Source organism: Schistocerca gregaria, chromosome X (genome assembly GCF_023897955.1).
Source record: "Schistocerca gregaria isolate iqSchGreg1 chromosome X, iqSchGreg1.2, whole genome shotgun sequence".
Classification (NCBI taxonomy): domain Eukaryota; kingdom Metazoa; phylum Arthropoda; class Insecta; order Orthoptera; family Acrididae; genus Schistocerca; species Schistocerca gregaria.
This window is the reverse complement of record NC_064931.1, coordinates 768,960,996-768,985,982: the sequence shown is the minus strand read 5'-3', so window position 1 is coordinate 768,985,982 and position 24,987 is coordinate 768,960,996. Positions and strand designations below refer to the sequence as shown.

General features: G+C 44.4%; 1 protein-coding gene across 2 annotated transcripts in view; it reads left to right on the top strand.

The window, feature by feature from the left end:
- The window catches only part of LOC126298495 (osmotic avoidance abnormal protein 3), a 349,861-nt gene that overhangs the window by 141,152 nt on the left and 183,722 nt on the right, over positions 1–24,987 (top strand). For both annotated transcript variants that reach the window (XM_049989832.1, XM_049989831.1), the window contains exon 7: positions 24,512–24,737. In XM_049989832.1, coding sequence (XP_049845789.1) covers positions 24,512–24,737 — 226 coding nt within the window. The remainder of the gene's footprint in view (positions 1–24,511; positions 24,738–24,987) is intronic.

Here is a 24,987-nt window from a genome sequence, read left to right as displayed (position 1 = left end):
AAAAACGTTTGTGTACGCTATATAACGAAGTGTGTTAAGTTATTTTTGAATTCTGCCGTTTCTAATAGGAGGTTATATAATCTATTAATCACTGAATGGAAAAATGCTACTTTATGAACCATTGGGTGACAGGAATGGACATTTATAATTACGTTCCGCCACCACTAGAACATCAAGATATGATAACCCAGGCATTTATAAAATCACATGTGGCAGCTGTAATAGCTTTTACATTGGCTAAACAGGAAGAAAGTTTAACGTGAGATATAAAGAATATCTTAGAGAGAGCGATAAATATCAAATGTGTGGTGATTATTATTTTTGCCAATTGTGAGTTTTAGATAGTAAGTGGTATTGTCTTTCTCAGTTCCCATAGTGAATTTAATTTTAGGATGCAGTTGGTTGAGTTTTTGGTGGATATTTTTTGTGTGGCTGCCATCTACCAACGTGAGGGTATCACCTACATACCAAAAATAGTATACAATTCCAGAGAATTTAGGAAAATATCGGTTAATGTGCCTTCTACACTATTACCCATGCCTACTCCGTCTGCTTGGGTATAGATTTTGTTGTTAATTTCAAAAAATTTTGCGCTAATTGTATTACATCCCGAGGCGGGATGTGGAAATAGTGGTGGGTACCCCCAGGTTCGACTACCGATAACCTAAATGAGCGCCATGTAGCAGAAGACTCCTCTTGATTTCGAGCTGTTTAGCTTCCAGGTACATCACACAACAAACTGTGGCCTTCTGCAATAGGAATTCTTTGAGACAAGGGAATAAAAAATATCTTCAGGGGCAAATCCGGAGATTCGAGAACAGTTACGCAGCGCTTACCCAAACAGTTGCGCACATGAATCAGAGCTTACTATCGGGTGCTATGCATTAGACTACACTTTCCAGTCCTTGAGTGCTATGATAGAACACGCCGCGTGCGTTGTAACAATCGTTCTAACCCTATGTCATTGAAGTAGGCGCTAATGATTTGACCCTCAGAACTGACACTCGATGGATCATTGTATTACTGTCGGAAAACGTGATCAGCATTGTCTTTATCCACGATATTTTGACATGAGGGAACCTGTGAACTCCACTGATTGTCGGTAATTGGTGCTCAATGAAATGTCTGGTATTTTCCACCTGTATTGTCTTCTACTCATCAAATGTTCTGATTAGCGAATTTTTTGGATGATGGTGGGTAACACTCTTGATGCGAACCCCCAATGTCTGTGATATTGACACAGATATGTCGTTATATATTCAACTTTCCTGGTCATCTTTTCCCACTCAGATACACCACAAAAACACAATACTTTCTGAACATTACACTGAACTCTCGCTAGAAAGACATCGAGTGTGCTTAGGCTGCTATCTTGGGCTGCTGCGTTCGTGGTTGACCTTGCTCCACAAGCATGATGATGCCATCCCACACGGCTAGCGACCTCATCTAGCTGAGGTACATTCACTTTCAACATTGACCTCGTTGATTCCTCACGTGCTGAAGCCGATTGCGAAGACTCAAATAGCGGAGGGTTTTATAATACATTAAACACAGATGATTACACAATATCCCTGTACACCTTTGCTTCTGTGAAGCACATCTCTTTTACTGAACAACTGCTGATAGCTCTTAAGGTTTGCATTTTAGAGCCCAAGTTTACCAAACAATTTTTTCTGGTTTTGGTCCATACTACCTCCTCCCAAAATATGGAAAGCAAAGAGACTGCAGCAGACGAGTTCTACTGTCAGAGGCATCAGAACGATTTTCACTTATGACATTCGACTTCGTTGTTTCCGGACCAAGACCCCTACCTCAAACTGATAAACGTACCCTTCTCCATCATCCCTGAAAGTTCGTAGCTTCATCACGGAATCTCCTTGTATAATCATTCTGAAATCTTTCAGTGTCTTCAGGATGCTTCCACGTACACAACCTTTTTTCATGATTCTTAAACGAAGTGTTAGCGATGATTAAAATATGCTCTGTGCAAAACTCTATCAGGCGGCTTCCTCTTTCATTCCTTTCCGCCAGTCCATACACTCCTATTATTATTCGTTCCCTTCCTTTTCATTCTATCGACTTATAGCCTTCATAATGAAACGTCCCCTTTGAAAAATTATACAAGACTGTGCTTAAACTGACACACAATAGTTTTTAGCGCAACGCAATCTGACTTTCAATAATCCCTACAAGAGAGTGGCCCTGACTAACATTAACCTATATGTTTCACAAATCACTTACCTCACAAAAATCTTCGTTACTCGAACTACTGCAATACAGCGAGCGCCACTACTGCCAGCTAACTAAAAGATTCAAACTACGGAAGTCACTAACTACTGATAGGCACAGTCAGCAAATGAAAGATTTTAATAGAGAACAAACAATGTATTTACCTTTATAGTCATAATATATATCAGTTCATGACACCAATTCTTACAAATTTCAAAACTCCGCCATCTCTCTCCCCACGTCCACCACCGCTGGCGGCTCACCTCCAACTGCGCAACGCTACGCGCTGTTAACATCCAGCCGCCCAACACTACAATGGCGAGTATTACAACAATGCCAACCAGCCACTGACTGCACACAGCACAGCCAATGATTTTTCATACAGAGCGCTATGTGGCGTTGGCGTTACCAATAAAAAAACCTAAACAGCCTACTTACAATAACAATTAAATTTACCTCTCTCTTAACTAACTGAATAATTTCTTTTATCTCATCATACACTCTTTCAATCTCTTCATCATCTGCGGTGCTGCATATACACTGGTATTACTGTCGTGGGTGTGCTTTTCTTATCTATCTTGGCTACAATAATGTGTTCACTGTGTTGTTCATAGTGGATTACCCGCATTCCTATTTTCTTATTTATTCATTATTAGACCTACTCCTGTATTAGCCCTCTGTGGTTTTGTATTTCTAACTCCGTACACACCTGACCGGAAGTCCTACTCCTACTGCCACTGAACTTCACTGATGTCTGACTTGAACCTATCCACTTCCATTTTTAAAATTTCTAATGTGTCTATTAAGAGAGCTAAAATTCCAAACTCTGCCCCTTAGAATGCCAGTTTTGTTTTTCCTGAGCTATTTTACCTCTGGAATGTTTTTTTTGAGAGGATGCCGTCATCATTTAACCACACAATAGAGCTGTATTCTCCTTGGGAAAAATAACGTTTTTAGTTTCCTCTTGATTTCAGCAGTTCGCAGTATCAGCACAGAAAGGCTATATTGGTGCATGTTACATACCTAGATTAGTCAGTCACCAAGACTGTTGCCCCTGTAACTACTGAAAAGGGTTCTGCTCCTCTTCAGAAACCGTATGTTTGTCTGGCCTATCCACCGACACCGCTCTGTTATAGTTGAAGCTATGGTACGGCTACCTGTTTCGATGAAGCATGCAAGCCTCCCCACCTCGCCAAGGTGCGTGGTTCATCTCAGTCGATATAGTTCCGAAAATTGGTTATTCGATATATTTCCGGAAACTGAAGGCAATTTCCCTTTGATACCGGACTGTTTCAGTGCTATCTTGCTCTGAAAAACTGAACTGCCGCCTTGCGCGTTCTACATTCATCTCTTAACTGGTTATTTTTAGCTGACCCATAATAAACCAGACGGTGATATCCGACGTACTTGTCATGCAGGATCGTTGCTAGGTATTTTGTCGCCCTAGGCGAGAACTGAAAAATGAGCCCCCTCTTTTTTACTGCCATCGGTTTATCTGAAAACCCCCACCCCTATCCCGCCCGCCAGCACCAACATCCAACTTCACAACAATGATTATTCAACTTAGGTGACCAGACGTCCTCTTTTTCTGGCGACATTCCTGAACATTCATGCTTTTTCATCAATTCGTTTAAAACTCATTGAAGACAACAAACATCCTCAGTTTCTTGTATTCTATCCTCAATTTTTGAAATTTCCTATAATAAATCAAATAGGCGTGCAGAACATTTTAAACTACAACTTAACTGAATATACTGGTGCAACCAGACTTGGCATCGATTGCTGCTTGATTTGAAGTTAACTTTTTCGCCAGCCCTAAAAGTTTGCTCTCCTAGGGGGCCGCCTAGTCTTGCCTAATGGTAGTAACTGTCCTGTTTACAGTCGTTCTCTTTCGCGGCACACGCTGTCTGCTAACTTATTATTATTAATCAGGTGCTTCTAAAGCATCTCTCTTTGGCATCCTACACACTAAACATTGGTACTTATTACTGCTAACCAGTACTGGATCAGTATCATAATACGTAAATGCCTAACGCATGAAATGCTGTTCGCGAAGGTTACTATGATATTTTACTGCAAAAATGTACTAAATACTTGGATATAAAAATAAACAAATCACCCTTCTTTTCAAACTACTGTCACATTGACGTACAATACGTTACTTAACTACGCGTCCTATTGGTGAATTGCTTTGGTACACCAGTTGTCATATTCCGGTTGTCTTTCACATTGGTGAAGCTTAAGCTGTTGGCACACGGGACGAGTTAGCTGTCGCTGACCTGGCACTCTACGAGTTATGTGGCGTCACTTACTGCTATTTCTCGTTGAGAAGCCATTTCGTCAAGCAAAACACAAAATAAATCCAGTGACATCTCGCCAATGTGCCACGTAAAGTAGAACCAATAGGAAGTAAAAACGCTCCCTAAGTAACAAGCAGAAAGCAGGTCGCCATACTGTATTTGCCGTGTTCAGCAGATACCCGCATTCGATGGGTTTTATGTTATACGTTACACCCTATGAAAATATGCCGTTTCTAAGCACCAGCCCGTTTTAAGTCTGGAGGACGAATCGTTATTGGTACTATTTTTTGTCATGAAATGATGGGAAACGTCATATTGTTGGTTAAAGAATTTTCGTATTTAGTTATTTTCGTATTATAACTTGCGTGATATGAGAGTAAGCCGTTTTAAGGCAACTATCCATTTAAGATTCATGAAAATGTGTCCCTGTTGTAAGGAGCTGTTATAATAAAATTTCAATAACATTAGACGATCGGAGTACAATCCGCAGCATAGCAAGTCAACGTTAGCCGTGTACAGACGGCTTTAGCACGCGTTGCCCCTGTGGTTGTGTCCCCACTTCATTGCTTACAATACCTGCTGACCGTCCTTGGCCCGAAGCCGTTTAATAGGTCAGCTGAGTATCATCTGCTAAGGCGTTACCGTGTATACCCTTTCTCAGCAGTTCATTCAACCGCCCCGGGACTCGGGAAACATTTTGAGTCATTTTGCACTCAACACAGTAACAACACAGTAAACACTGATACACTTGCAGTTTACTTTTTCATATCACTATGACTGAATCATATTTCTAACATTGTATTTTCTTTTCTTCCGTGGAGGAACGGTGTAGATGTCGTACAAGTTGGCGTAATTCACTACCCTCTTTTGCCGTGTGGCCCTTCCTCATTAACAGTTAGAAATTTTATTTCATCAAATCGTTCTCCTTCTAGAGTCGTCGTTATATATTTAAAATTTTGCCTGTCATTCCAGTAACTGGGCGACACTCCTTCAAATTGTTTGCTGAAAGCTACTGAATGCGTATTTCCCGTAGTTGAAAAATTGTGGAATTTCCCGTTCGCAAACAGTGATCCTCCCCTAGCATTCCGTTCCCATCGCTTCCTCTTTTGGACGGGTTATTATTACGATACTAATCTTGACCATACTTCGTGCTTTTCTTTTCCTTAACGTTTTTTTCTTGTTGAAACGAATACCGAAATTTTAAATTACTCATCACTACAATTTTTCAATTTGCGTCCTCCACTGATTGCTCAATAATCTCACACTGAATGACACCTATTCGAGCACCTACCTCTTCCAAATTGTCAATACAAATTTTATAAATGTTATAGGTTTCACTCTGTTTTAAAACACGAAGCAAATTGTGCGTTATAAAAAGAGGTCCTTGTCCAGTCCGTGAAGGCTCAATTCAGCTCAGCCGGCTGCCGTGTCATCCTCTGCCTTTCGGCGTGCCGTCCGATTTGGCCGAGCGGTTCTAGGCGCTTCAGTCTGAAACCGCGCGACCGCTACGGTCGCATGTTCGAATCCTGCCTCGGGCATGGTTGTGTGTGTTGTCCTTAGGTTAGTTAGGTTTAAGTAGTTCTAAGTTCTAGGGGCTGATGACCTTAGATGTTAAGTCCCATAGTGCTCAGAGCCATTTGAACCGTTTGAACCTTGCAGCGTCATGCGAATGCGGTATGTTGGGGCATGCCATCAGCACGCCGCTCTCCCGGTCGTTTTGAGGACTTTCCAGACCGCAGAGACGCTTATACTCAGTCAAGTAGTTCCTCAATTGGCATCACGAGGCTGTGTGCATCCCGTATCAGCCCTTCCACCAAAGAACAATCCTTGGCATTTCCTGGAATCGGACCCGGTCCCTCCGCATGACAACCATCTGCGCTGGCCAATCAGCTACCGAGGCGGACGATGGTACCTTGTACCACCGAGTATAAGGGGCAGTCAAATGAAAACTGAACACCTACCGCAACGGGATCTTGGAATGGTTCCATTCAAAAGCAGTCACCACAAGCATTAAGACATTTCTCCCACTGGGAGACGAGACAACCACTTCGTGTTTCGTAGAACGCGGTCGACCGCTGACGGATACACAACCGCACCCAATCTTGCACTCATTTGTTCTACTGAAACCGACGTCCACGCATGTCTTTCTTCAGGTCATCAAAGATGTGAAAATCACGCTATGGAAGATCCAGACTGTGCGGAAGATGTTGCAGTGTTTCCCAACCAAACTACTTACAAATTATGGCGAGTTGGTACCTCAAAATAATGCAACACAACTGCATGCTGCCTGTAGGAGGCAACTGGAAAACCTGTGTCTGTCTAGACAATACATAATTTTCTCCATACAGCCAATTTGGAATCTAAACATCCATTAAGAACAACAGCAGAAACTCCCTAGCGTCGCGTTGCGTGAAGGAGGTGGACAGGGAAACATTAGCAGAGGAAACTGAATCGCAATCATAGGGTTCTGTTCACCAACGAGTGCAGGATTTGCCTAGCCTCTCATGGTCGTCACGGAGGTAGACAGGTACTAATGCATATCTGAGATGTGCAGTCCCAAGGGGGCTTTATAAAGGTGGGTCTGTCATGTTATGGGCTAGTATCATATACCGATGTCGGACGCTTTTCAGTGCTGTCTGGGGTAATCTGAGGATTCTGCAGTATGAGGCCGGATCCGCAAACCTACTGTAAAGCCCTGAACTTCATATTTCGGCGATGGGCTCCTCTATCAAGACGACGATGAACGAGCATACCTCTTGCTCTTCGCAAACAGCTTCGCCCGAGGGGCAGACATCGAACGAATGAAATGACCTGCGCTATTGCTGATATGTGTTGATATGAGAGCGACTGCACATGTTTGAGACCAAGACTTGCAGATCATATTCTGAGGGAATAAGTAACACTCGGTTACTTTAGTAGTGCCGCCGTTGTAGAACGGAACAGGCTTGAGGACAGCATTCCAAGGAGGATACAAGCATATTGCAACAAACGAAGGGGAACAACACGTTGTTGATGTTACCTGTCACAGACATTTATTTCAAAGACGTCCGTTTTTGATCAGAGGGCCATTATTTTGATTATTGTTTTGTTTTTATCTCACAGTCAAGCTATCTTACTTTGGTTTCACAAGGCTTAGTCTTTCATTCCCTGCTCCCCTTGGATATCAGCTCACACGCCATATCAGATATTTATGTTTTTTAATCATAGTGCCGGCCGAAGTGGCCGAGCGGTTCTAGGCACTACAGTTTGGAACCGCACGACCGCCTCGGGCATGGATGTGTGTGATGTCCTTAGGGTAGTTAGGTTTAAGTAGTTCTAAGTTCTAGGTGATTGATGACCTCGTATGTTAAGTCCCATAGTGCTCAGAGCCATTTGAACCATTAATCATATTATCCATGCATCTACTGAGGAAGACCATTTAGGGTTTAGACAGGGTAAAGACACAAGAGATGCTATACTTTGTCTGAGAATGAAGTCCGCAGCTCGTGGTCTGGTGGCTAACGTTGATGCCTCTAGATCACGGGGTCTCGGTCCGATTCCCGGCGGGGTTGGAGATTTTCTCTGCCTGCGGTCTGGGTGTTTCCGTTGTCCTCATCATTTCATCCTCCCCCCCCTCCTCCTCCTCATCATCATTTGTGACAGTGGCTAGACTGGACTGTGTAAAATTTGGGACCTTGCACGGGCGCTGATGACCCCGTAGTTGAGCGACCCGCAAACCAAACATCTGACGACGATTGTGGAAAATCTCCATACTCTTCTTTCAGTTACAGTGAAAATTGTTGCAACCGACAGTGGAATAATGCGTGCTGCTTCAGAAATTTTTCTATTCATACCACCAATTTCTTCACATGCTGCATGCCTGCAGATTTAGCACAAAGTGCATCTTGATGTTCTGGACAATGACTCCCGTCTATCGATCGTTGTAATTTTTTGCTCTTTCATTGTCAACTAAATCTTTAAATTCTTTCTGCACGGTATTGTAATATCGTTTCATAGCAAATTTGCAGCGCCTCTCTCTGGCTTATGCGACTGCATAATAGATATTCAGAATTCTCGTCCCTCCCTTCTGTAATTCCCTATCATCTTTAAAGGCTTGTTGCGACAGATCGCTAGACAGCTCTGCCGAGCGGAAAATGCCACACCGCAGCACTAAATGAAATGTCGCGCTGCGCCGAGTACTTCCTGGAAGCAATGAGCGAAGTCTAGGCAGGCTCAGCTGTGGCGCGCACGCGTCTCGCGTCAAGTTTGACACGCCGTGGGCCGCCCTGGGACTGCTGAGAGGCGAAGTATATCGAGCGTGCTTTTCCGTCTGTGTTTGCTAACCGTGAACAGCTGGATATCATTTCGTCGTTACTTTGCGCATTATCCACTGCATCTCAAAATCAGTCCCCTTCCATTTGACTTAATGAGATAGACATGGCTTGTTCAGCTTACTTCCTTTTGTCCTTTATGCAGCCCATGAGTAGGGTAAATGTTGTGGACTTCCTTGGGTAGATTTAATACTGCTGTCTCTGATGAGGACAGTTTCTAAATTGGTACTTAGTGAATTAATTCCGTGAATAAAGTCGGGGTGCCAGTTTCTTGATATACTCGATGTGATGATGTTCTATTAATCGATCACGGAATACTGGAAACGCCACTCATGCTTGTCATTAAATGTCGTCCACCCGGCCACCGCCATCCAAGGGCTACCACCACGTTCCCACTCGATGTTACGAAGTGTTGAGTTGGAGAACTTCAGGAAGGTTGAAACTGCTCTGCGAGGTTTCGTACTGACGCTGCGACCAACTAAGCTATTCAAAAAATGCCTTGCTCGACATGCATACCTTCAAAAGTGTGTAGGCGTGCTTAGATTCAAGGGGAGCAGGAAGGAAAAAATAAGACTTACTAACTAAAAAAAAACATTCACTGTGATATAACATGAAAATAATATCCAAAATAAACCCAGTCTTTTCGAAAGTGGACATCTTTGCACAATAGTGAAATCAAAATCTGCTGCAGGGTAACATTCATTTACCGTAACTGGCCAAGGAAACCAACAATTATAGAAGGAAGTCCGAGAGGCGTTTTAAAATTTCCAAGTACGAATGTAACTTTAGTAGAGCTATAGGCTTCCAGCTTCGTAGTTTCCCACCACCAGGGAAGTAAATACGAATACACGGTCAGCGAGGAATACAAATACGGCCAGGAAGCCATCTCTGCTGTACGACAACAATAATATTTCAATAAACATTCGTTCTCTCTTGCTCTGCCTGTTTCATTCTCTACCCAATGACGACGGCTCACCAATAACAGCCGGAAGAATTTTACCCAATAAGCCCAAGTCTTCAGGGGAAGCGCGAGAAAACTTTCTTTTATAAGTGAACACGTCACTGGCCTTAGATACTTTTCAGGTAGCTGTGAACACCAGAGGATCCTGATGAAGATCCCAGGAGAGGGGTCGAAACATCGAGAGTGTAGAAGAAACTGAAAAGAAACACTATGCAGTCTAACAGTCTAGGAAATTTTACTTTCGTTCATTACTGTATTTCTCCATCGTATGCACTGTTACATACACTACTGCCCATTACAATTGCTACACCATGAAGGTGACGTACTACAGACGCGAAATTTAACCGACAGGAAGAAGATGCTATGATATGCAAAAGATTAGCTTTTCAGAGCATTCACACAAGGTTGGCGCCGGTGGCAACAACTACAACGTGCTGCCATGAGGAAAGTTTCCAACCGATTTCTCATACACAAACAGCAGTTGATTCAAATGGCTCTGTGCTCTATGGGACTCAACATCGTAGGTCATAAGTCCCCTAGAACTTAGAACTACTTAAACCTAACTAACCTAAGAACATCACACACACCCATGCCCGAGGCAGGATTCGAACCTGCGACCGTACCAGTCCCGCAGTTCCGGACTGCAGCGCCAGAACCGCACGGCCACCGCGGCCGGCAAACAGCAGTTGACCGGCGTTGGCTGGTGAAACGTTGTTGTGGTGTCTCGTGTAAAATGCGTGCCGTCACGTTTCCGTCTTTGATAAAGATCGGAGTGTAGCCTATCGCGATTTCGGTTTATGGTATCGCGATATCGCGAAATTGTTGCTCGCGCTTTTCGAGATCCAATGACTGTTAGCAGAATATGGAATCTACAGAAAGTGCTGACCAGGGCAGAAGTCGAACATTTTCTGTATCCAGAAAGCCCCCTACTGGGTCTGCAACATGCGGTCGTGCATTATCCCGTTGAAATGTAGGGTTTCGCAGGGATCGAATGAAGGGTAGAGCCACGGGTCGTAACACATCTGAAATGTAACGTCCACTCTTCAAAGTGCCGTCAATGCGAACAAGAGGTGCGTGAGACGTGTAAGCAGTGGCACCCCATACCATCACGCCGAGTGATACGCCAGTATGGCGATGACGAATACACGCTTCCAATGTGCGTTCACCGCGATGGGGCCAAACACGGATGCGACCATCATGATGCTGTAAATAGAACCTGGATTCATCCGAAAAAATGACGTTTTGCCATTAGTGCACCCAGGTTCGTTGTTGAGTACACCATCGCAGGCGCTCCTGTCTGTGATGCAGCGCCAAGGGTAACTGCAGCCATGGTCTCCGAGCTGATAGTCCATGCTGCTGAAAACGTCGTCGAACTGTTCGTGCAGATAGTTGTTGTCTTGCAAACGTCCCCATCTGTTGACTCAGGGACCGAGACGTGGCTGCACGATCCGTTACAGCTATGCGGATAAGATGCCTGTCATCTCGACTGCTAGTGATACGAGGTCGTTGGGATCCAGCACGACGTTCCGTGTTACCCTCCTGAACCCATCGATTCTATATTCTGTTAGCAGTCATTGGATCTCGACCAACGCGAGCAGCAATGTCGCGATACGAAAACCGCAGTCGCGATAGGCTACAATCCGACCTTTATCAAAGTCGGAATCGTGATGGTACGCATTTGTCTTCCTTACATGAGGCATCCCAACGTTTCACCACGCAACGGCGGTCAACTGCTGTTTGTGTATGAGAAATCGGTTGGAAACTTTCCTCATGGCAGCACGTTGTAGTTGTTGCCACCGGCGCCAACCTTGTGTGAATGCTCTGAAAGCTAATCTTTTGCATATCATAGCATCTTCTTCCTGTCGGTTAAATTTCGCGTCTGTAGCACGTCATCTTCGTGTGTAGCAATTTTAATGACCAGTAGTGTAATTCACTGACTTGAACTGCGCAACGTAGGCCCAAGAACCATTTCGAATGCAAGCTTCTTGTATCATAAAATGCTCCCATCGATGATATTAATGAAAGATATTCTCAATTTGTCAAGTGCTAACCAACAACTAGGTATCGAGATGACGCTCTAGTTAAGATATTGAGTTCTGAAGCGGGAGGAGGGGGATTTAAATCGTTGTTCTCGTAATATAGTTCAGATTTGTGTTGGTAGCCATACATTACTTCTGGTGAAACCTGGGATGTCGTCTTTAGCGAAGTACGGTGGTGTCGTGCTCTCATACTTGGACTGCAGATCCCGATGGCGATCTCTCCTCGGAGTAAGACTGAAATGTGATAATTACGGCCTCTTAATTCAGCGATGTAGGTGAACCGGAAAGGGCTGGGCCAGTGGGGATTTTACACACCTCATTCACTGGTAGAACACAAATTTATTTTACACAGTTTTAATCACACAGCAGTCAATTAAGCCATCCATTGTTTTTAATTAATTAAAAGCCCAAGCAATGAGGCTCTTTTAAAATTCAGTACCAGTTTAAATAATTTACAGAAAATTATAAGTTAATTTTAACCCAAGGTTACTAAATATTCTATAAGGCAAGTCACGCCCTATGTAAGAAACAGAATAATAAGGGTAAAGTCGTAATGAAGGCAGACATAGATCTAAAGAACAGTACCAGAACAGATCAGTAGGGCCTTAATTACCAAATTGTGGAAAGAAAACATGATTTAAATTTCACTGATAAAAAAACTAAAACCATGCTTAAAACAATGAATAACAATTTAACGCCAATATCTAGGCAAGATAATTTTTGGCCGGAAACACACATCAATTGAAGATTTAACACATTTTCCAATAACACAAGAATAATTAGGTTACAACAGATTAAGGTATATGTTGGGATCCAAACGCACGTCAAAATTTGCTTGAGGTGATGGTCACAAACTAACGAATACAAATTCGGAATTATTTCAAGTATGAACTTAATTTGAACGGTAACATTATGTAGTGTGGCTGCGACTGCAGGAAACTGCGAGAAAGACACAGCGGCGGGAGCTGGCGAGTGTATGCACTCCAAATGACGTAAACAACCGCCAACGCAAGCCGGCGTGATTGAATAAGTGGGGCCCGATCCTGGGTAACACGTACCAGTAATGAAGTACAAAAGATTATTTACGACAGTTCTCAGCAGCACAAATATTCTTAATTAGAATTTCAGCTCACAGGCTCTTACCAAAAACCGTGACAACCAAAAAATATAAGAAACCAGCTACAAATATTTAAAAAAATTATTTCAGTAATGAAATAGTAATATCAGAATTTTTTTATTTGGCAAAGCATTAAAGCAGGCACAAGGGCACTCGCATGGCATTGAGAGCTTATCCATAAACACATTAGCCCATAACGGTTCGGAGGGAACAAATGCGTCCTGGAACAGACTAAAATTTATCTGAGCCCTTTAAATATCACAGGCGCACTATATAATGTCTTAGACGGCATACGGCTTTAGCTTTAGTTTCGAGGAAACTGTAACAACAAAAGCAAATCATATGTAGTCCAGCAAAATAGCAGAACTTACACACATTATGACATGAACAATTAAACATCCATGGTAACGTAATACTAAACATTTCGCTGAGACTCCAGCTGAAAATTACATGACTAATCATTTACTTTAAAAATCAGAAAAATTAATTGGAGGCGGACAAGAACGGATAACGCGTACACTAATGCACACCGTCAACCTTTTAAATAAGCTTCCTTCTGGAACACGGCGCTTTACCAGATCTTGGAAACTCATTGCATTCGGGAGACACGGGAGTCCGTCCCCCAGCAAACAGAAGGAAGACAGACCAAAATGACAGTGAACACTGCCGTGACAACTCGGTGACTTTCGTGTACATCACAGCACAAGCCACGTCGGTACTAAATAACTTATAGGGGGTAACGTGCCCCAATATAGGTCGCCCGCCAACAGCTAACGTCACGGCGAAGAGGCCCTCCGGGAAGCTCGTTAAGTTTCGTTCCTCAGTTCATACAGTCCAGCAAACCGGCCACCATGCCAAGAGCAGCCACACCAGATGGCGCTGCGCTCCAACGGCAACATGTTGGACGAAAATCATAAGAATACTAATATCGATACACTGAGAGAAAGCCACCACGACCCAAACTCGATAATATACACTCCTGGAAATGGAAAAAAGAACACATTGACACCGGTGTGTCAGACCCACCATACTTGCTCCGGACACTGCGAGAGGGCTGTACAAGCAATGATCACACGCACGGCACAGCGGACACACCAGGAACCGCGGTGTTGGCCGTCGAATGGCGCTAGCTGCGCAGCATTTGTGCACCGCCGTCGTCAGTGTCAGCCAGTTTGCCGTGGCGTACGGAGCTCCATCGCAGTCTTTAACACTGGTAGCATGCCGCGACAGCGTGGACGTGAACCGTATGTGCAGTTGACGGACTTTGAGCGAGGGCGTATAGTGTGCATGCGGGAGGCCGGGTGGACGTACCGCCGAATTGCTCAACACGTGGGGCGTGAGGTCTCCACAGTACATCGATGTTGTCGCCAGTGGTCGGCGGAAGGTGCACGTGCCCGTCGACATGGGACCGGACCGCAGCGACGCACGGATGCACGCCAAGACCGTAGGATCCTACGCAGTGCCGTAGGGGACCGTACCGCCACTTCCCAGCAAATTAGGGACACTGTTGCTCCTGGGGTATCGGCGAGGACCATTCGCAACCGTCTCCATGAATCTGGGCTACGGTCCCGCACACCGTTAGGCCGTCTTCCGCTCACGCCAACATCGTGCAGCCCGCCTCCAGTGGTGTCGCGACAGGCGTGAATGGAGAGACGAATGGAGACGTGTCGTCTTCAGCGATGAGAGTCGCTTCTGCCTTGGTGCCAATGATGGTCGTATGCGTGTTTGGCGCCGTGCTGGTGAGCGCCACAATCAGGACTGCATACGACCGAGACACACAGGGCCAACACCCGGCATCATGGTGTGGGGAGCGATCTCCTACACTGGCCGTACACCTCTGGTGATCGTCGAGGGGACACTGAATAGTGCACGGTACATCCAAACCGTCATCGAACCCATCGTTCTACCATTCCAAGACCGGCAAGGGAACTTGCTGTTCCAACAGGACAACGCACGTCCGCATGTATCCCGTGCCACCCAACGTGCTCTAGAAGGTGTAAGTCAACTACCCTGGCCAGCAAGATCTCCGGATCTGTCCCCCATTGAGCATGTTTGGGACTGGATGAAGCGTCGTCTCACGCGGTCTGCACGTCCAGCACGAACGCTGGTCCAACTGAGGCGCCAGGTGGAAATGGCATGGCAAGCCGTTCCACAGGACTACATCCAGCATCTCTACGATCGTCTCCATTGGAGAATAGCAGCCTGCATTGCTGCGAAAGGTGGATATACACTGTACTAGTGCCGACATTGTGCATGCTCTGTTGCCTGTGTCTATGTGCCTGTGGTTCTGTCAGTGTGATCATGTGATGTATCTGACCCCAGGAATGTGTCAATAAAGTTTCCCCTTCCTGGGACAATGAATTCACGGTGTTCTTATTTCAATTTCCAGGAGTGTACTTAGCTATTTACAAATTTCTTTTGCGAGCCTGATCTAGCGTGATTTTCCTTAATTACCAAAATAATTTCTAGTACAAGCTGTTTCATTTTAAGACTATTGTCAAAGCTCTCAATCTGTGAAGAGAGTGAAAAGTAATTGCTAAGAACAAGATGGATGAATGCTTATTATGTGTGGAATTAGTAAACTGGAAACAGCAAAAAGTTCAAATGGGCAAATCGTTCTATTTTTAGTGATTTGGCTGTTGACAAAACATTTAAAGCATAATAAAACCAGTCTCAGTAACTTGCAAAGTTGATGGAAATAGGTAAATGCAAACGAAACAACATATTTACGTGGTACTTGCTAGAAGTGTAGTGGCCCTCTGACAGCAGATCTGGGCCAGAGGGGCACGCTTACATTGTTCGAGTATCGACCACAACAGCGGTCCAGTAGCCACTGGAAGGAGGATAGTTATGTAGGGAGACTGTGGTGGAATGGATTATTAAACATGCAGAGCGGAAGGTGACTTCCATTATTAGAGAACTACGTCTGTCTTTTGGAAGTTAGAGGTTATGAGTTTAAAAAATAACTATAAAGGAATTCTCTGGACCTCGGACTATTGGTCTATGAGCTTATTAGCGACAGTGTATTTTAGACGCTTTAGCTCAAAACAGACCAACGCGGTTATGACAATGATAAGGGCTAGACCTTTTGAATTAACGCCTCATTTAGTTATCGACCATTACAGTCAATTTTGTTTATGATCGAATAAGGTTAAGAGTTACCCGTATTCCGTCTGAGAATGTAAAATACAGGCATACTCCTGCTATTTAGTTCACATGATGTATTACTTGTACTGACACGAATGTGTCGTTGACCACAGACAGTTTAGGGAAGTTTTCATTCATTGATACAGCTCAACAAATAGCCGCTCTGCAGGTACATATAAACACTATTTGATCAAAAGAATCTGGACATCTATCAGTGGATATTAATACGAGATGTGTCCACCGTACGCTTTATGATGGGTTAAACTCTGCCGGGAACACTTTCAATGAGGTGTCTGAACGTCTTTGGAGAAATGGGAGCTCATTCTTCCTCAAGAGCCGAAACCAGAGAAGGTAATGCGGAGAAAAGTCGACGTTTTAATTCATCCTAAACATACTCCACTGGGTTCAGGTTGGGACACTGAGCGGGCCAGTCCATTTCAGGAATGTTATTGTCCACACACCATTGTCTCGCATATGCTGCTATGTGACAGGGTGCATTTTCATGCTCACACAACCAATTATCGTCCCCGAACTAATCTCTACTGTACGCAGTACACAATGCTATAAAATGTGTTCACATCCTTCCCCATTTAGCGATTTCTTCAGGGCAATGAGATGACCACTTTTTCTTCTTCTTCTTGGTTGGCTCTACAGTCCTTGAAGAACCTTGACCTCCTGTATCGCCTGCCTCCATTCTTATCTGTCCATCGCCTTCCGTCTCCAATTTCTTATTCCCATCACCTATAGATCTTCTTCTATATCGTGCAGCAACCTTTTCCTGGGTCTACCTTTTCTTCTTCTCCCGTCAGGTTTTCCCATGGAAACTTTCTTGACACTCCGAGTTTCTGGCATTCTCTGTACGTGTCCTGCCCATCTTATTCTTCCCTACTTAATTTTAATAACAATATCCATCTGTCCAATAAAGTTTTTGTAGTTATACATTTGTCCTTACTCTCCAGCCATCGTTCTTTCTCACTGCTTCAAATATCCTCCTCAGTATCTTTCTTTCCCATCTCAACAACCAGTTCTCCTCCTTTAATGTCAATACCCAGCCTTCTGATCCATATATACACTCCTGGAAATGGAAAAAAGAATACATTGACACCGGTGTGTCAGACCCACCATACTTGCTCCGGACACTGCGAGAGGGCTGTACAAGCAATGATCACACGCACGGCACAGCGGACACACCAGGAACCGCGGTGTTGGCCGTCGAATGGCGCTAGCTGCGCAGCATTTGTGCACCGCCGCCGTCAGTGTCAGCCAGTTTGCCGTGGCATACGGAGCTCTATCGCAGTCTTTAACACTGGTAGCATGCCGCGACAGCGTGGACGTGAACTGTATGTGCAGTTGACGGACTTTGAGCGAGGGCGTATAGTGGGAATGCGGGAGGCCGGGTGGACGTACCGCCGAATTGCTCAACACGTGGGGCGTGAGGTCTCCACAGTACTTCGATGTTGTCGCCAGTGGTCGGCGGAAGGTGCACGTGCCCGTCGACCAGGGACCGGACCGCAGCGACGCACGGATGCACGCCAAGACCGTAGGATCCTACGCAGTGCCGTAGGGGACCGCACCGCCACTTCCCAGCAAATTAGGGACACTGTTGCTCCTGGGGTATCGGCGAGGACCATTCGCAACCGTCTCCATGAAGCTGGGCTACGGTCCCGCACACCGTTAGGCCGTCTTCCGCTCACGCCCCAACATCGTGCAGCCCGCCTCCAGTGGTGTCGCGACTGGCGTGAATGGAGGGACGAATGGAGACGTGTTGTCTTCAGCGATGAGAGTCGCTTCTGCCTTGGTGCCAATGATGGTCGTATGCGTGTTTGGCGCCGTGCAGGTGAGCGCCACAATCAGGACTGCATACGACCGAGGCACACAGGCATCATGGTGTGGGGAGCGATCTCCTACACTGGCCGTACACCTCTGGTGATCGTCGAGGGGACACTGAATAGTGCACGGTACATCCAAACCGTCATCGAACCCATTGTTCTACCATTCCTAGACCGGCAAGGGAACTTGCTGTTCCAACAGGACAATGCACGTCCGCATGTATCCCGTGCCACCCAACGTGCTCTAGAAGGTGTAAGTCAACTACCCTGGCCAGCAAGATCTCCGGATCTGTCCCCCATTGAGCATGTTTGGGACTGGATGAAGCGTCGTCTCACGCGGTCTGCACGTCCAGCACGAACGCTGGTCCAACTGAGGCGCCAGGTGGAAATGGCATGGCAAGCCGTTCCACAGGACTACATCCAGCATCTCTACGATCGTCTCCATGGGAGAATAGCAGCCTGCATTGCTGCGAAAGGTGGATATACACTGTACGAGTGCCGACAGTGTGCATGCTCTGTTGCCTGTGTCTATGTGCCTGTGGTTCTGTCAGTGTGATCATGTGATGTATCTGACCCCAGGAATGTGTCAATAAAGTTTCCCCTTCCTGGGACAATGAATTCACGGTGTTCTTATTTCAATTTCCAGGAGTGTAGGTCTTAATATGCTCCTGTAAATTTTGATTTTTGTGTTCCTACTCACATTTCTGGAATTAAATACATTCTGCAAGGCAAAATAGCAATGATTTCCACTCGCTATCCTTTTTTGAATTTCTACTGCTATTTTATTGTCCTCCGTTAATACAGAACCTATATATTTAAATGTTTTCACTCTTTCATATTCTTTCCCATTCATGACTATTGAATTCTTTTGTCCGTTTATATTGGGCTTCCCCATCACCATATACTTTGTTTTGTTTATGTTTACTTCTAAACCTAATTCTCTTGCTGCTTCCTCTAACGCATGGTAGTTATCCTTTAATGCCCTTACATTCCTTGCCATTAATGCTACGTCATCCGCATATGCTACCACTTGAACTTGCCGATTAAGTGTTGTTCCTCCTGGGTTTATCGGCATTTGCCGCATCAACATTTCTAAAACTAAATAAAATAGCATTGTAGCGATCACATCTCCATGTCGTGGCCCCCTCCATATTTGGAATTCACCAGACTGTTCTTGCTCTATTCTTACTTTACACACTGTTGCTTTCATTGTCATTTCTGTTAAACTAACCAGTTTTTGTAGGATTCTAAATTCTTTCATGATCTGTATAATTTTCTTCCTGTACAGGCTGTAGTATGCTTGCTTAAAATCATGAACAACTGATGCAGTTTGCTTGTCATAGTCATAAAAGTTCTCTAACACTTGTCTTAATGAAAATATCTGATCCAGGATGATAGTCCCCCAATATCCTTTCTATCATCCCTTCAAGTCTGGAGGCTAAATTTTACTAAATATGTTATATGTTACGGGGCAACGGCCTTGCCGCAGTGGATGCACCGGTTCCCGTCAAATCACCGAAGTTAAGCGCTGTCGGGTGCGGCCGGCACTTGGATGGGTGAACATCCGGGCCGCCATGCGCTGTTGCCGTTTTTCGGGGTGCACTCAGCCTCGTGATGCCAATTGAGGAGCTACTCGGATGGTCCCGATGGGCCACTTGTGGCCTGAAGACGGAGTGCTTTTATATGTTACGTCCAAGAGAGTGATTCCACGATAACTGCAACATTCTGACTCTGAGGTGACCACTAACCAACCCAAATCCTTCCATCGGGTTGCCACAGACTACATCGTGATACATCACTCCAAATCACTCGTTTCCAATCATTCACTGTCCAGTGCTGTCGCTCTGTAGCGTCGCTTAGCTTTTCCCACAGAGATGTGCGGCTTATGAGGAGCTGCTCGACCACTGTACCCCATTCTTCTAACTTCCTATGCATAGACACTGTGCTAGCTGGCGTGCTGGTAGCGCTTTGGAAGTCAGGAGTGATTCCTCCTGAAAATTTAATGCGATCTTTTACAGCCACCCTTCCGCAATGCTCGATGATCCTTATCTGTCAGTACATGACGTGTGCCTGGTATTGATTTAGTTGTGGTTGTTCCTTCGCTTTTCCACTGCACAATCCCATCACGAACAGTTGACTTCGGTAGCTTTAGAAAGGTTGAAATGTCCGTTATGTATCTGTTACCCGGGTGACGTTCAACGAATAGTTCACGTTCGATATCAAGGAGCTCTACTTACCGATCCATTCTGCTGTTACTGCTTCTCTGCCACTTTTTATACAGGCAGATCAGCCGCGCGGAGTAGCCGAGCGGTCTGGACGTCTTGTCACGGTTCGCGCGGCTTCCCCCGTCGGAGGTTCGAGTCCTTCCGCGGGTATGGGTGTGTGTGTTGTCGTTAGCTTAAGTTAGATTAAGTAGTGCGTAAGCCTACGGGCCGATGACCTTAGCAGTTTGGTCCCACAGTCCTTACTACAAATTTCCAATTTCCAGGCGATTCAGCCTCTCGTGGCATCTAGAGGTCAGTCCCGCTGTACACAGGAGTGCCCTGATACTTTTGTGAGATAGTATATGTACTTCACAAGGTACCGTATAGCGTGCAGTGTGTATTGTGCGTGAATAAATACATGAAGATCCAAAGAAACCGGTAAAGCCGAGCACGCAGAAGTGCCGCAACACGACGTGGGATGGACTCCACTAATGTCTGAAGTAGTGCTGGATGGCTGCCCATAAATCCGCAAGAGTAAGAGGGGGTGGAGATCGCTTCTGAACAGCACGCTGCAAGAAATCATAGATATGCTCAATAATGTTCGTGTCTGGGAGTCTGGTGGCCAGCGGAAGTGTCTGAACTGAGAAGAGTGTTCCTGGAGCCACTCTGTTGCAATTCTGGACGTGTTGGGTGCCTCATTGTCCTGCTGGAATTTCCCAAGTCCGTCATAATGCACAATGAACATGGATGGATGCAGGTGATCAGACAGGATGCTTACGTACATGTCACCTGTCACCGGAGTCGTATCTAGATGTATCAGGGGTCCCAATCACTCCAACTGCACACTCCCCATACCTTTACAGAGCCTCCACCAGCTTGAACAGTCCCCTGTTGACATGCAGGGCCCATGGATTCATGAGGTTGTCTCCATACTCGTACTTGTCCATCATCTCAATATAATTTGAAACGAGACTCTTCCGACCAGGCAACATGTTTCCAGTCATTAACAGTCCAATGTCGGTGTCGATGGGCCCAGCCGAGGCGTAAAGCTTTGTATTATGGAGTCATCAAGGGTATACGAGTGGGTCTTCGGTTCCGAAAGTCCCATATCGATGATGTTTCATTGAATGGTTCGCACGCTGATGTTTGTTGATGGCCCAGCATTGAAATCTGTAGCAGTTTGTGGAAGGGCAAACTTGTGTCACGTTGCACGATTCTCTTCAGGTGTCGTTGGTTACATCTTTGCAAGATCTTTTTCCGGCCGCAAAAATGTAGGAGACTTGATGTTTTACCAGATTCCTGATATTCACTGTACACTCGTGAAATGGTCGTACGGGAAAATCCCCACTTCATCGCTACCCCGGAGATGCTGTGTGCCGATCGCTCGTGCGCCGACTATAACATCACATTCAAACTCATTTAAATCTTCATAACATGCCATTGTAACAGCAGCAGCTTATCTAACAACTGAGCCAGGAGTATTGTGAAATTGTTTTTGTAATGCCATATAGCTGGATGATGTGACATTCCCTCGAAACATGTCGCACAACAAATATATAATACATTAGTTAACAAATTTTGTGACTGGCAGCGGTAGTTAAAAACCTTTACATATTTCTTGAGACACTCACGGTCGAAAAAAATACTCAAAATGACTTCGAATTATCCTTGAGTGTGGTCTGAATGAAGTTTCTGTAGACAGCACGTGTGATGTGTGCTGGGAGAACAAGCGGACCGTTCACTCAGTCACCTACAATTCTACCCAACATATTAATCTTAAACTCATGCTGATGCCTAGCCTGAACGAAATATTGTTCACTAAATGAATATCCTCCCATGGTCGAAAGGAACACTTTCAGTTAACACAGAACATGTACACATTTGAAACGTTGAAGACAGACTATTGACAACTATAAACAAATCTCCATAGCACCACATCGACATCTAGGATAAAGTGGATGCAACACATCAAAGCCTTATTTGAATGAGTGAATCGAAGTTTTTGAGTTGCAGCCAAAAAGGCATTGAACGTTAACTTTCATTAATAAATCGAAAACGAGGAATTTTCGGACATGTGTTTATACAAATATTCTTCCTTGTCTTAGTGTAAAGAATATAGCCCAAAATTTTATAAAAGTATTTTCTGATCATCCTGTACATAGTTCCATTAAAAAAGAAAAAGAAATAACGAAAGCGGTGTTATAATTCGGCAGCTATAAACGTTACAAAGTGCATCATGATATTTGCGACATTGTCCGCTATAACTTAGCGAGAACCGCATCTCGTTATATGTACTAGTTTTAGCTAAGTTTTCGTTCTTAGTTTCCTCACCCTGTACTGTAGTGTTCATTGATCTGTTTGTTCTCTCCGACGTAGTTGCAGTTAAAGCAGACGTATTGTGACCAGCAACAACAAGCGTACTCTTATTGCTCGCTCAACAAGCTTAAATGGAGGCCGGGAAGTATTTCGTGTAAAATATCAGACGATGACACGTGTTCGTGAGCTTTGGATTCTGAAATAACGAGCTCCATTCTTAATTTAATACGGCAGAAGTAATTTTCGCTCTGCGTCTTCGCCCTGCGGGGTAGCCGCGTGGCCTAAGGCGCCTTACCACGGTTCGCGTTTAAGTTAGTTGAAGTTAAATTAAGTAGTGTGTAAGCCTAGGGACCCATGGCCTCAGCAATTTAGTCCAACAGGAATTTAACACAAATTTCAAAAAAAAAAAAAAAATTCTGCGTCTTCCACCGAGCAGATTGTCTTCAGAGATGATGTTCACTTTAACTACTGTGTTTTTGATGAGATCAGAGTGGTACTCCTCCAGAAGATGTGCATCTAAATTTTGTATCTTTCTCTTTCAAAATGACTCAAGTGAAGAGTCATATCGGCACTAGCGTAAACAAATTTTAAAATTTTTTATTTATATCGAATGTTTAATAAAAATGTAAATAAGTATTTATTCAGAATAAACTGCTACCTTATAATTGGCTTCGGCGAAACTTGATGTGTTTAGATGACATTTAAAATGAACTTGTGATTAACTACTTCAGACCATTCAGGTTCGCCTGAGCAGTGTAAAAGGATTGAAGACCTGAGAAAAATAACACATATGAAAAATTGACATCTCTAAAGACGTGACACATTTGAGTGGGGTTCTGACAGATGACGGTCAAGGCAATGATTCAGAACACAACTCTGAATACAGGGTAGGAAACACGTAATTAGCGTGAAAACGCCGAGCCCATAAAATCTCCATTTTCCTTGCCGCAGTGGTCTGTTGCGCAATTAACTGAATTTCATCCAGATTTAATTGTGGATTTACGGGAGACCGTATAATGATTTTGAAGAAACCCCAACACTCTCAACGTGAGGTGTTACCAACGTATCATTCATCGCAAGAGCACGCAAGCTGAACTAACACCTATGTTTGAACACATTCATTCCTCCCTAAATGAGCATAAAATTGTAGCTTGGCCCGATGAATCAAGATCTACCTCGATATGAGTCACCATGACGGAATTGATCGTTGATGTTAGTAAGGCAGCGTGCAGCGTAATGGTTGTTCCTAATGGGAATGGATGTATTTTGTTTGGTTTGTGAAGCTTGGATTCTCTGCCGAAACTGAACCCATCATAGTTATGTAGAAGGCCACATGAACTCCACGTCTCCTACTAGCGATGGTATTGCCCATGATGAAAGTGACACAGGTCACCCTGCCAAAAATCTTTCATACTTCATTTCCAAATTATTTGGAGTAATTTCAGTGAATGATATGGCCACCTATATCGTCAGGCGTGATACCCTACGGCGCCGCTTTAGGATATAGTTGAACGATACATAAGTCCGAAAATCCTCGTCAACATGACAGCATATCTTCCACAGGATTTTGCTGGTTAGCGGAGTCCTTATAAGTAGGGTTGACGCTGTGTCCCAGGCTGAAGGACGCCCTATCATTCCTGAAGTGTCAATATCAATGCAAATAAGAAATACATTTAATGGTGCATCCCAACAGAGAAATTGCATAACTGCATAAACGAGGAAATGCAGTGATCGATAACCGGATTTCTACTAGGAAAGATGAGGTTCAGATCCCCGTCCTATCATCCTGATGTAAGTTATCCATAGTTTTAGAAAGTCGTTAGAGGGCGAACATAGGGATGAGTCTCCTAACATGGGGCTATTTCCGTTTCCACCATTCTCCAGCCTGTCCTTATCTTCCGTTTCTAATATTGACTTTTCAACAAGATGTTAAATTACAACCTTCAAAAACAATGTTGTAGTATGTAAAAGAACAGGAACATAGTGTAAGGAGTATTTATATCCACTCACGTAAATCACTATAAAAACGTATTCTCATAATTTCAACATTTTTTCGTAGGATTCCTTAGGAGGCAACACGAAAACTCTTATGGTAGGTTGCATATCTCCTGCTGATAACAACTACGACGAAACACTGAGCACTTTACGGTACGTGAACAGAGCAAAAAATATAAAAAATAAACCACGCATTAATGAGGATCCCAAGGACACACTACTGCGAGAGTATCAAGACGAAATACGGAAACTGAAGCAAATGCTGGAATCAACATCAGTCTCGGACAAAGGTAAGTACTTCCTCTTGCTTCATCACCGCAAAAAGCTATTTGATATTTTCTTGTACCAGTGCAACTCACTCAACACAGTTTTGCACTGCAACGCCTTTTTTTGCCTCGATACTTCCTAATATTCAGGGCCAAGATGAAAAGGTTCCAGTTTTTGGCAGTGGTATTGACGTATACAATGTGACCCCGGAAAGTTGAGACAAACTTAGAGGAGATATAGAGAACGTCTTGAGGAACAAATCGTAGTAAGGAA